The 13,353-nt window shown below is 43.4% G+C and overlaps 1 protein-coding gene across 2 annotated transcripts; it reads right to left on the reverse strand.

The window, feature by feature from the left end:
* Positions 1–2,681: 2,681 nt before the first annotated feature.
* Positions 2,682–12,980, reverse strand: pik3r6a (phosphoinositide-3-kinase, regulatory subunit 6a). 2 transcript variants are annotated; one of them, XM_076042721.1, is made up of 6 exons: positions 12,752–12,980; positions 9,972–10,089; positions 7,725–7,798; positions 6,346–6,460; positions 3,702–3,772; positions 2,682–3,187 (listed from the first exon to the last, which is right to left on the reverse strand). In XM_076042721.1, the coding sequence occupies exons 1-6, from the start codon at positions 12,945–12,947 to the stop codon at positions 3,078–3,080; spliced, it is 684 nt and encodes a 227-aa protein (XP_075898836.1). In that variant the 5' UTR covers positions 12,948–12,980; the 3' UTR covers positions 2,682–3,077. The 2 variants fall into 2 exon arrangements, with proteins under 2 accessions (XP_075898836.1, XP_075898829.1); XM_076042714.1 differs by having other exon boundaries at positions 9,972–10,092; positions 12,752–12,976.
* Positions 12,981–13,353: the final 373 nt, after the last annotated feature.

The raw sequence follows: 13,353 nt of genomic DNA on the forward strand, positions 1-13,353 counted from the left end.
TGTGTGTATATATACGTTTATGAATGAGATATCAAGTCATTATGAAGCCAGTATTGTCTTCATTGATACCACAACGTTTGTTTTTTCTTACAGCTCAGATAGAACAACAATAGCTCCAGATAGCTCCAGGTTGAGTTGTATTTTTGCTCTCCCCTGCTATGAGTTGCAGAACACACCTCTCTCTCCTAGTGCTGCGCCCATACGTATGCTGAGTCACGATGCTGCACAACAAAAATACAAAGCTGGGGAGAAGGGAAGAGCAAATCACGCAATGCAAGATGTGAACGAAGTGCTTGTTGGGCTGGACGTGGCCGTCAAGTGTCGTTCTCATCCCACTGGGATTGACTCATAGCAATATCAACATTGGTAATGTCAATATCTGGACAGGTCAGCCTACCACTAACTTGTGTTTCTTTGACACACCATTAAACTCACACAACACTCTGCAGTGTACATGAGGGAGTGGTGTGATTATTATAAGGAGATTAATTTCTTTTGGACATGAAGACAGCAGTAATGAGGAAACTCTCATTAGGCAAACGGTTTATGATCCAGCAAGTCACTGCATGCAGCCAAGAAACACTTCACAGCTGAAACCTTCTCATGTGAACAGAATATCACATATCATGTGTAATAATATGCCTGTGTAAATGGCCAGATGTGGTTCATCGGCCTACAAGGGGCTAACCTGCCATATCCATCACCTCACCATCAACAGGTCCATGCAGGGGTGGACACACCCAGCTGTCTGATCTTTTCCCTCCACTCACATGTGAGCTGAACGAGCCGTTTCCTCTCTTCCACAGCGAGCCGTACAGAATAGCAATGAGTTCACGCTCACTTTGTTAATTTTTCATTCCTTTTATTTTTCTTTGAGGTCTTGAAGGACAGAAAGCAGCCGGCAGCCAGCGTGTTGCCTTGCCAGCGCCGTCACCGTTTGTTTATCTTGCCTCCGTTTTCATATGCTGCGATCCTCCGAGCAGCCCGAAGGACCCGCTGCCCCTCCCTCCAACTCTTTTAGCCAGCGCAACTTGCCTTTGAACTGTCTCTGAGAAACACGTCTTTCTTGAGATGTTCTTTAGCGCTCTCTGCACTGCCTCGGCGAGGGCGAGGGAGGGTGACGCAGCCTTGATAGCTGCAGCGAGCAGCTGGTTTCATATTGAAATATGAAAACCAGTGAAGAGGAAATGCAAAAGACACATTCAGAGAGATAGTCCTCCTGGGGCCAGAGCCTTATTTACTGATGCAATTAGTTTGTGCAAGTGGATGTTTTTTTTCTTTTTCCAGATTGCTGCTCATTTAGCCTTGATTGCTTTTTAAGAATTCAGTTAAAACCCAAGAAACAGAACAAGATGATCTGAAGGCCCGGCTCTTCTCAAATCACAGCACAGTGGCTGTTTGTGAGCCATAGCTGTGCAAACAGCGTTGCACCATCACAGGCACACATCTCAATCCCCCCGTGGGCTTCAAGTGACAGCGCTCAGCATGGTTGCTGAGTGACATGTGACCCCCCCCAACCTCAATGACAATGTTGAGACAGAATTGAAAAGATGTGGGTTCACTTTCCAGTCAAAGACAGCAACCATGTTGCTGAACTAATCTACAGTTAAATTTGCACTGAATAAAACGTTGCATCGCTGATTCGCTACAGTGCGAAAAATCAATGACTGACTTTTCACAGCAGCAACGGCGGCAGAAAACATTTCATTTGCTCACTGTGATAGTGTTCACATACACCTTTGTCACACCAATAACACATATCTTTTTGATCACCATTGTAAAGATACGGGCTATACAAGGTTGCTATGGTGACTATTCTTCTTGGCAACACAGAGATATGTCCTGCAGTATGATTGGCCGTCCCTGTGCGCCGTGCACTGGACCCGGCTGGTCGCAGTGGGGGGAAAACTCAAGCACACTGGAAAGTTTTGTCGCAGATCAGCAAATGATAACATATCATGCTTCAGTTCAGTCTGAGTATTGTGCAGGTGCCTGCTGCTGTGGAGAGGGTCTATTTTAGATCTGGTGGTCGACATCGTCAATTTCCTGCTAGTGTTTGTGGGAGGAAGAATTTCCTGTGCACATTAAACTGCAGTTCTTGACTCTGCTGTAAACAGGAGTGCGTGTTATGCCCTCTGAAGCAGAGTAACACTGTTATGTCTTGCCAGAAAGCAAAAAAAAAAAGGATGTGATGATTTTTTTTTTTTTTAAACATAAATTTTTGCAGTTTGTTAAAATGCAACTGAGTGTATCTGGGCACATAGGAAGGAATATTGCAGCTTATAGCATGCATCACACGGCATCTCTTAGGTAAACATAATGATCCACAACGAAAGGTTGACATTAGTGTGTAATTAATAGAGGAAACAGCTCCTTCGCCTGCACGTAGCGCCGCTTGGCTAAAGGTTGTGCCAATCTGGGTCTGAATGCACCTCACAGGGACGTTCACCCTAACGAAGCTCCCAATTAGTGTCACTTTCAGTGGTGCAGTCTCCATTAATTATAAAGAGCCAACAGAGCGCCACCGACAGCCTGCTGTTATCATAAGGAAGCTCATTAGAGCAGAGAGAGGTCTCACATACATCGCCGACGTGTCGGCTCGTCGGCCACTGACGTGAGACGTGCTGCTTTTCTCCAGACGGTGTTCAGTCAGGAAAACAAGACATACACACAACAGAGGCTGGGTTTGCGTCGTCCGATAAGCTCAGAAGACGCTGCCAAGTTGTGTTTATTAATAATGAGCACAAATGAAAACATGAGGGGAGGTGAGGGTGACGATACTAGAAGAACTTGGAAGTCAAATGAATATACAGAAAGAGGCGTAAAAGACTGGAAAACAGGTCTCACACTTAAGACACATCTGAGTCTTGGCATGAAAAATTCACCGGGACGCCTCGCAGCATCCTGACAAGCATGCCTGATGCTCCCGCAGCACTGGGCCACGTTCTCACAAGTCTTTACCTGACTTCAAGGACTAAATCTGGAAATGCTAATATCTGAGGAATAGGCAGTGTGGTTTGCGACCCCCCTGCATTAGCCCTGTTGTAGGGGGCAGTGACAGTCTGGTCCGGTCCAGGCTACATGATGGAGCATGTGAAGCCGCAACATTCCTTCAGTAGAGTGAGTCCGGTCTTGGCGAAGGGCGAGGACGCAGACTGAGTCCGAACCCTCCGTCTGGTTGCTACACCTGCAGCCGGGACAAAGACATCACCAAAAGTAAGGACAGCACAAGAAACTACATATGGCACGGCCCAATCCCATATCCCATTTTAACCCCTGCCAAAACCCTGCGTGGACTCTGCAGGGTGATGACCGTGAGACCAATCTCTAAAATGGTTGGTTTGGAAATACAACTCAAAAATAAGATGCTCCACCGGGAACATGACACATTGCTAGTAGTTCCCGGTGGCTTACACAGAAACAGCAACAGCATAAAGATATAAATGTTCATTATTACCTCAAGATAGAAAGTCTGACACACTTAAATGTTGATTAAAAGCTTCGTTGGCAGACTGAACATTTGTATTAAGACTCAAAAACCCATCATTCAAAGGACCAGTCAGCCCTGTCCCCGTTTTTTTCAAGAATTGGGGCACCTCGCACCTACATATGAATGCACTTAAGAGAGTGGCAGCACTGTGTCCGAGGGGCGAGAGATGAGACAGGACTCGAGTATAGCAGCTTTCACTTCACTGCGTTACCTTTTTTCTTTGTGCTTTGGGGAAACTTGGACTTGAGAAAATCGGCCATTTCTTTGTCTTCTTCCTTCTCCCTATTAAAGCAAGAAAGACCGTCAAGAAAAAAACATTGAATGCAGAAAAGTGCCGCATTAGGCATGCGTAGTGCAAACCTGTTGGTCTTTTACCCAGTCTACAGGGCGGCCACAGGGCGTGCTGGTCTGGCCAGTCCGTGAATTACCAGTCAACATTTGTTTTTGTTTTTGTTTGTGTTTCTTTTTGGGGGCGTGGAGGGATTCCCATCCTCTTGTTCGTTACTTAATACTAATCTAAATTTTCTTAAAATGCATCAGGCCGATAATAACCTTACAATATTTCATGGATACAAGCCATGACAGTCTACATAGACATGTAGGCTGCAGGTGAAGAGTCGCTCCTGTGAGCCCTTTCTGTCCTCAAACAACAATCTCGCTAAGGAAATCTGCAGACGCAGTCAGTCCAGCAAAGGCAAGTCGGTGGTGAGATACAGCGGCCGACAGCTTTTTCACAGCGTGTTAATCTTAGCTTAAAGGATCTGCAAGAACTTAAAGTGTGATCTTAGCTTCAGTGTGATATATTTGGGAAACCTTCCAATTGAATTAAATAAACCAGACAGATACCTGTTACAACTGCTATTAAGCAGGTAGCAAAAAAGCAATAACCAGGAAGTGGCTGAGTAGCGAATGTCCAACAATAATAGACTTGATAAGAATAGTTGAAGAAATTCACAGCATGGAAAGTTTAACATTCTCTTTGAGACATGACACTGAAAGAGGTAACAAGTATTGGGAGAAATGGAGACGCTATTTAAATCAAAGGCAATCACTAATCACATGTTGACTGGAGAAATGTTTTTAATCTTCAATCTTCTTCAAAAGATTATCTTACCTTTAATCTATTGAGAACATTGGATTTGATTTTATCATCATCATTGTCATTTATTTAATTTTTAAATAAATGAGGGTTTTTGCACTTACTTACCTGTAAAGGGCATGAAAATTGTACCTACACGGAGAGCTTTGCATCCCTTGTGACTGTTTGTGGGAGCCCTCCCTTCTGGAAATATATATCCTTGTGACTGTGGACCAAAGGGGAGGATGGTGCCATTTCTAGGGAAGGCTGCTGCTTGGGTGTGGAGCCCTCCTAAACCCTAATTTGTCAGCCCACTTTTAATCCAGCAATTATGTCTGGCATTTATTTGACTGTAGATGACCCTGTCTGATGTTTATGTTCTATGCATGTCCTTTAAGTTATTTGTTGTTTTGTATATATGCAGAAAAACAATAAAAACAAAGTTAAAAAAATAAATAAATAAAGGATCTGCAAGAGGAGGAGAGCATACAGTATAAAACATGTTTTGTATTGTATGTAATTGAAGTATCTGATGTGGTTCTGGATCCAAGGAAGGTATTTTGCAGGAGCATAACACCTATTCATTTATTTCATGAACAAGTGGTGAAAAATCTGATCACCTTGAATCTCATTGACTCATCGGTTCCTCAAATGACCTTCCAAGTTTCCGCCCCCTTTCAGGAAGAAAATTCAACCCACTGTCAATTTGTCCCTGAAGTCTGAATTGACTGGTTTCAGAAGAGCTGAGTCCAGCTGCTTCACTCCACCCTGAGTGCTTAAGCTTATGCGCCACAGCCGTAAAAAGCCAAGAATAATGGAAGCTCTCAACATTACGATTCGCCAGGGAGACGAGGCCCCCATACTTTACGTCGCTCTGAATGGAAATACCTGAGCGTACCTGCAGTGAATACGAGTGTGTAATCAGTAGGAAAATGGAACTGCTACAGGAGCACAGTCAGAGGATTAGCTTTGAATAGACGGGCGGATCGCTACTGAACCCAAACATTTCCCCTCATTTGGGTGCAATCCAGCAGGAGGAAAGTGCTCCTGTGCTTGACATGTTCCGACTTGAGGTCAGACAGCAGAGACTCAGTCAGGGCAAGAAGTGGCAAAAACCCATTCTGCAGACTTCTGGTGGAAGTTGAGCTGAAGAACAGAATGAAACTTTAAGTGCTGTTCTACCCATAGAAGAGTTCAGTTCAATACATTAGCAGCTGCCAGTCCACTGCATCTTTTATGGCCAACTGTTCTCACCAAGAGTGAGACCCAGATACTAAAATTCTCAGTATTATTGCCATAGTGGACTAGCAGTAAGGACTCATTTGGATTTCATTTTACACTCTAATGTTTGCTTTTTAATCCTGTTCTTTATATTGCGACATACTAATTGCTAACCCAGGAAATATCTTCATTCCACACCTGGTGAAAACACCAATCACACTCAGCCAGGACACTCTGACATTCGAGACAAGTGAACGAAGGCTTAGTGAACAACTTTGAGTCGGGGACAAAATGTGTAGCAGCCACGCACAGATTATTGTGTTGAGCTCTCTCTGCCACTGCAGGAGATTTATTTTGGACATAATGTGTTAGTGCTTTTTCTACACTGTAATTCTCTCTTTGCACCCCCCTTCCCTCACTCCCAACTTTTAATTATTCATATTCAGCCAACAGTGATGACCGCCAAAAAGACTCCAGCTGTGTTGTAAATAAGCTACAGAGGCATGATGTACGCACACGCACAGGCACGAGCCCAAACACAAACACACAAATGCACCTGAGTCGCTCAAACTCGACATCATCCACCAGAAAATCTCTGGTCTCGACCAGCTTTTGGATCTGCAGCAGCAGCTCCTCCTCCTTCTGCCGGTCCTCGTTGGACTTGTCGTTGTCTGTGGAATAACGTACAGGAAATGTAACGACAGATGTACTTGTCAAGCTTCACTTCCAACGTGGGTACAGGGCACTGACTGCATAAAATGATGGACACGGGGTTCGGAATTTCGGAAGCACCAAAAGTCTGCAGTATTTCATTTAACCAGCAGGGGTCGCCAAAATTGGTTGCAAAAGGGTGCAAAAAAAATTGCTGGTTATCAATACTGAATGCTGGATAGAAGGCTAGAATTGCTAAATTTATACGGTTAGAAACTGGAACAAAAACAACTTTTTGTTGGTCTACACCGCCAGTAAAAATTCAGCAAATAGAGTCGAATGTCAATTTTGTTCAAATTGGTTTAATTTTGGATAAAAATGGCAATATGGGTGGTGGCCTAAAATTTAGTAGCCTACCGCTGGTATAAGCCTGTGTTGAAGCACACAAAGGCAAATACTCACCTCCAACACCACTGACACAAACCAAAATGGAATCTTCCAGTTTCAAATGGACTGGAAGCTCAAGCATCTAGGCTTCAGAACGGCAGTGAGCAAACCACTGGATGATGACTCCGTCCATCTTTATATACAGTCAGTGGGATCACATATGATGGACTGTATACAAAGATGGACAGAGTCATTGTGAATCACCCACTGGTTTGCAGATACCGTTGGGAAGCTAGAGGCTGGTCTCATGGTCAACACCATCCTGTGTTCCCGGTTCATTTTGAAAGGCTCCATATTTGGAATTGTGGGGGTGGTACCAGAGGTGAGCAATGATTGGAGTGTGTATGTGTCGCACCCACTCACGTGGCTATCTCTTTCTTGTATCTCTCATTGTTAACGTCAGTCTGCCACAGGGACTGAAGATGGAAACTAGCCACTAGCTACAATCCTGAAAATTGGAATTTAAGGCCCATTATTGAACAAACTGAATAAATGGACACAAAAAAACATGCAAATGCAGCCACGCCCCCAACATTATGGCCGTTTTACTTGAAAGTGATGAAATGAAACCAAATCAGACAAAATGAACATTAGAGGAAACTCTGTCCCGCTTCATATCCAGTCAACGATATTGAGAGAAATGCAAAGAATAGACCAACAAAAGAACATTTAACTTTTAATCCCTCAACTTTTTGATTGATGAATAAACAACCATGTATAACACCACATGGAATTGTGCACCAAATGCTCACCAAATATCAGGAACATACACTCTACATAGTGTGCATGTGCAATGATGACAGAAGCTCAGAACAGAAGTACAGAACTCAACACTACCTGGTACGGACACCAATTTGTGCAGCTCCGTCTTCAGTCGAGTGATCTCCTTGCACAGCTGAATATCGTCCATCCTGTGCAGGCACAATAAAGCAGACAAGACATGAACACGTCTTAGCGCTGCAACATGCCAACGCCGTGCACTCTCGACTTTCCTATTGGACAAAAATGGAACAAAGAGAGCTTGATTGTGATGGATTTCCAACTGGATGAGGCAAAGTCTGATCTGATTGGAGAGAGTTAAGGCCTCCCTGGGAGGCACTTCAGCCAGCATCTCTCTCTGTGATGCACTTTAACTCTGGTAATAAGCCGTTGGATGTCTACAGACACTGACAGATAAAAGACTTGCAAAGACATTCAGAGTGTCTGATGCAGAATCAAAATAAGTCTGATGACTGATCACGATGTGTCTTGTCTTATATATGCAGAAAAACAGCTGAATAAACATTCCTTTTCAATCCAACTTGTTTGCTGAACCAAAATGCTGCTTCGGGTGAATGCCACACTCTTATTAACTCCCTTTCCCCCGTCATTTCTCATTTTCCCATTTCATCTACTTCACCTGCTTGTAGCGTGCTTCTCGACACAAGCTGCTGCCTGCCTGATAGTGCACGTCATTCACAAGGAGCAGCAGAATGAATAATCCTGGATGACTATTTAAAAGTAAAGGTAAAGCCACTGAAATTGGCATTGGCTGAGATGAAGTGAGCAGAGAGAACACAGAGCAGGTGTGATAAGGCTGTGGATGGGAAAAGGTGTTGACGGGCTCGGCTATGATAAACTGAAGAATTTAATATGTAAAAACGCGTCACCATTGTTGCCTCAGTGTGTGCTCTGGGTGGGAACTTGATAATATAATGTAGTTTAGGCCAGTTCTGTGTGTACCCTGAGGAAACTTCTATGGTGCAGATAAGGTGGTTCTGTGGAGCACTTGAGTAAGTTTGTTTAAAAGGGAAAAAAATAAATGAGCAATACATAAAGACATCTTTCTGTGTTGCTGCCTTGCCTGAAGGTGAAGCCAAGTGGCACAAGCAGCCATCACATAGTGGCCTGATAGTCAGTCGAGTGGATTCAGCAAGTAAATGTGAATGTAAATGATGTCTTAATATGACAAAATGTCATTGCCAAGATCAAAACCTTACAGTCTGAAACAGAGCTGAAGTTAGCTGAAGAAAATTCTAGAAGCAGGAAGAAAAAGATATTCAGACCTTTAATCTATCAACATAGCATACAATAGTGTAATATATAGACTTACTATATACCCTGCCACAATGCTGCACAATTTGGCTGTCAAAAGACTGATAAGGAATTCACACTGGGAATTTGCACGCAACTAAAATATCTAATAGTTGGATTCAGAGAAGCTGCGTCATGTCTGCACTCAAAGGTGCTTTTCTCCATGTTCTCGCATCACTACAGACAACATGTTCCACCGCAGAGCCTCCCAAGGACAGCTCATCCTGCCGCTCATCTGTTATGACTCATTGCTATACACTTTCCACACATCACCCCTCCTTTTCACCCCTTCACACCGAGCGGCATCTCCTTCAGTTTCTCCTGAGTTGAGCCTGTTCCTGCCCAAACCCAGCCCTCGCCTGCACTGCTGGAGCTGTGAATGACATGCAGCACTCGGTCCTTCACCACTGATATGTGCATGTAATGGCTTGATCGTGTTACTCAATTACTAAAAAGAGTGATGTATTTTTTTTTCCATCTTGAAAAAGAAAACTCAAAGAAGTGAAGAAACGACATAAAAAAAAATAATCAAAATTTCTCCAGAATTAATGAGAAAAATCTAGAATTATTTGAGTTTTTTCTTTGAAGCAGAATAACATTTTTTGGTCAATAAAAGACTCACAATAAAAGATTTTTTTATGTACATGTTTTTAAATAATGCAGACGTGGCCTCAGTCTCCCACAAAAGCACAGTGCAAGTATAAATGCCAAACATTTAATCCTAAAACACAAAAATAACTACATTTATTAAGAAAATAAAATGTTATATTGTGTTTTATTTGAAGAATTTGTGAAATAATTTGCAACAACTGTTTTTTGGTGATTCAAGATATATGATTAAATCACAAACAGGCTTGGTGCAGTCAAACAGAGATGTACTTACTTTACATCCACATTCAGCCTTTCAACCCTCAACTTTATGTTTTCTATTTTTTCTGGCATGTGAGATGTCGCAGGGGGCGCCACACTGCAGCGAGTGAAGCAGGAGGTCGGTGTTGATTGGCAACTTACATGTATCTGAGCTCCGACTCCCTCCTCACCAGAATGTCTCTGATCCTTTCAATCTTCAAAAGCTCTCCCTCGATGTTGTCCACAGTGATGGTCGAGTCTGCCATGGATACCACCTCATCTTCTGAGGGACAGAGAGAGCTGTTAGAGCGCGGGTGGGCTATTAAGAGCTGCTTTTCTAGCTCGACATGACTGTGCCACAGCCTTTTACATGCAAATCAAATGAACTCGCACCAAGGGGCAAGAAACTAACAGAGGTATCCTTGGTACATTAATAGACATAAACATTCTTAAATACATATGATGTAGAAGCCAGAAGGAAACAAAAAGAGTAGATAAATCAATTATTGGGTTCCAGCCTGCCTTGGTTCATCAACCTCTTTTGTCCTTCTGGGGAGCTTGAAAGGCCCCTTGCAACAGCGAGGGATGCAAATGATTGATTAACTCATTAATCGTTAGTTGATTGATGACCTTATCGATCGACTAGCGATTAATCGATAAGAGACGATTTTTCCAAAGAGCTTAAATTTCGCAATGAAAAATGTGTAAGGACATTATTTGACCGAGGGTCCAATATGACCCATTTCATTAGAGAACAGTAAAAACAACATAAACATTTTTCCTCTGACTTTAAGTTGGATGGGTCACGTTTCAACTTTTTTTTTCTTTTTTCTTTTTTACAGTTGTTTTAAAAGTAACTTGCTCTACGTGTATTATGACCATCACAGTATCTACAGGTGAATTGCTCTTTCCTGCCACTACACTGTTATAATGGTATTAACTACCCACGTAAAACACTTTCAATTAATTGTGACTAATTTAATTTAATCGATAAAATTCTAAATCGACAATTAATTGATGCTCGATTCATTGTTAACATTCCTATTCAAAACCAAATTAAAGCTGATAGAATCTTCTGGTTCAGTGAAAATGATTTCTACGGGAGGGTGGCAAGATGGATGCATGAGTTCATCTCCTAGCAACCTAGCTGTCGTGAAGGCTTAGTTGCTCAACAAAATGTTTCTGTAATGTTTTTGTAATTTGTTAAATAAAAAAAAAAAAAAAAAAAAAAAAATCAATAGCTTGTTAGTATCAAAAGGGTAATGAAGATGTTTTTACATTACAAAATTTCAAGATGAAAACCTTACTGCCGCTGAGCCGGAGTTACTATAAGAAAATTCTAGAGCCAGGAACAAACAAATTTCTGAATTTTCCCCCAATGTTTAGAAATCTATAAGATTCAGAAAAGTGTGCGTCATGTTGCTTTAAAGGTGTTTTTCTGCATGTTCACGCATCATTACAAACAACATGTGCCACCGCAGAGCCTCCCAAGGACAGGTTATTCTGCCGCTCATCTGTTATGACTCATCGCTATACACTTTCCACACATCACCCCTCCTTTGCACTTGTGCTCCATTTTCACCCTTTCACATCATCTTTTCACATCATCTCCTTCAGCTTTTCCTCAGTTGTGCCCGTTCCTGCCCAAACCCAGCCCTCCTATTCACTGCTGAAGTTGTGAATGACTTTGAGCACTCGGTCCTTCACCTCCCATACGTGCACATGATTACACTGAAGAGCACACAGACATACAAGGGAGGCATATGAGATACCAGGAGGAAGAGGGGGGAGGATGAAACCGAGAACATCCCAGTAGGCTGATGATATTCATGCTCTTTTGAGAGGGTGCATCAACAAGGGCAAAAGAAACATATGCATTAATAACACAGCCAACAGCAATGTGACCGTGCTCAAATGTGTGAACCACTATTACTCAATAAGCACGCTTCAGATATTTAGTACCAAGAAAACAAAGCGGGCTGATGAAAAAATGAAGAGCCTGAGGGGGAACAACCTGACAAAGAAGACAGTTTAGAATGTTCGCACTCCAGCATCGACTATTCTATGAAAAACAAGAGTTGATGAACAACAAACGACGTCTGAGAAGGTTCTCAGTCCTCCAGGTCATCTTAATGTAGAAGGGTTACATTGGGGGCAACTGGACTTGTCCTTGCGATCTTGAAGACAATTCGCCTCTCATCCAAAAGGCATCTTCAGTTCTGAGAAAAGGTTGGAGAGTCCCAAGCATGTCGCCACATGGAGGTGTAGGAGGAGCTAAAGTAAAGCCTGATGGTACCTTCCATTAGCAAGGGTGTTGATTTTTCAACAAAGGCTGTTGATTATCAACGCGGTATTGATGATGTTAATTGAGCGAAACTCATGAGAGTTATTAATGTGACGACCCACTGGGAGCGGACTTGTTCTTGTGTCTCCATGATCGCAAGAACAAGTCCCAATTTCTTCTTCTTCTTCTTCTTCTTCTTCTTCTTCTCCTTCTTCTTCTTCTTCTTCTTCAAGGCTTAATTTAAAACACAGTTACTGGTGTGAGGCTTCACAGTGGGATGTGCAGAAAATCGTTTGAGTGACCCGCTGAAAGCTGAGAAGCTTTGCCAAGGTGCCCACACGTGGCTCATTATAGCCGTCCCGCTTGCAGCAGCCACACTGCTGGACATGCAGACACACCTGTGGATCCCTGACATTTCCACTGGTGCCGCCAGCATGGACAGCCCTGACATACACTGACTACCCCACTCGTTGGCTGTTAAATGAAGGCATGCATGAATGAATTGATTAATGAATGAATGAATTTCTGAACAAAACCTTGAAGTGTGACACTGACTGACCGCACAGTAAATTCACAACTCAACGCACACTTGCAAGCAACCTCTTGCATAACACATGCGCGGCTAACTGTCTTTTCCCCGGAACTCGTAAAACGTCACCTGGCTTGTCGCCCTCCGCGGTCCAGTCGGTGCGCCACAGCGAGCCGTACTGGTTGTTGGCGGAGCCGTGAGTCTTCTCCATCCCGTTTCTCTCCGAAGGCTCCGGGCAGGCGAGGCTCTCGGTGTCACCGTGCCGCCGCTTCATCGACTCATCCTGGAGTGGCAGGAGGGGATGCAGCAGCAGCAGCCGCAGCATCAGCAGCAGCTGCAGCAGCAGGTGTGTGTGTGTGTGTGTGTGTGTGTGTGTGTGTGTGTGTGTGTGTTTGAGGGAGAGTACGCGGCGCACACATGACAACCGTGCCTGGCGCATTGCCGCCATCCACTGGACACTTTTTGTACGTGCAACGTAAAAAAAAACAAACTTAAAGGTTCAGTGTGTAAAATTTGGCCGCCATATTTTTTAAGGAAGTCTGGTGTGGACACTCCCGCCCACCTGACAGTGCGTTTTGTATTTAACGTGAATGATTATGTCGTCACATAAACCAACAAAGAAGAAAGTGGACAAGGTCTCCAGGTTTGGGTGCACAGACCACCGTAGCTCACTGGCAAAGGTCTTGGCTAAGGAGGGGAAGGGAGAGTGAAAGAAAGGCGCTGCAATCTAA

This window comes from Nelusetta ayraudi, unplaced genomic scaffold (assembly GCF_046127955.1).
Source record: "Nelusetta ayraudi isolate G7.1 ecotype Tasmania unplaced genomic scaffold, CSIRO-AGI_Nayr_v1 ptg000004l, whole genome shotgun sequence".
Lineage (NCBI taxonomy): Eukaryota > Metazoa > Chordata > Actinopteri > Tetraodontiformes > Monacanthidae > Nelusetta > Nelusetta ayraudi.

Excerpts from the sequence above, each read along its gene's own strand:
- pik3r6a (XM_076042714.1), bottom strand. The coding sequence starts at position 12,947 with ATGCTGCGGCTGCTGCTGCTGCATCCCCTCCTGCCACTCCAGGATGAG. Across the intron at positions 3,773-6,345 it reads GTCGAGTTTGAGCGACTCAG|GGAGAAGGAAGAAGACAAAG; the intron begins GTGCATTTGTGT and ends TTGCTTTAATAG. Across the intron at positions 3,188-3,701 it reads CCAAAGCACAAAGAAAAAAG|GTGTAGCAACCAGACGGAGG; the intron begins GTAACGCAGTGA and ends TCCCGGCTGCAG.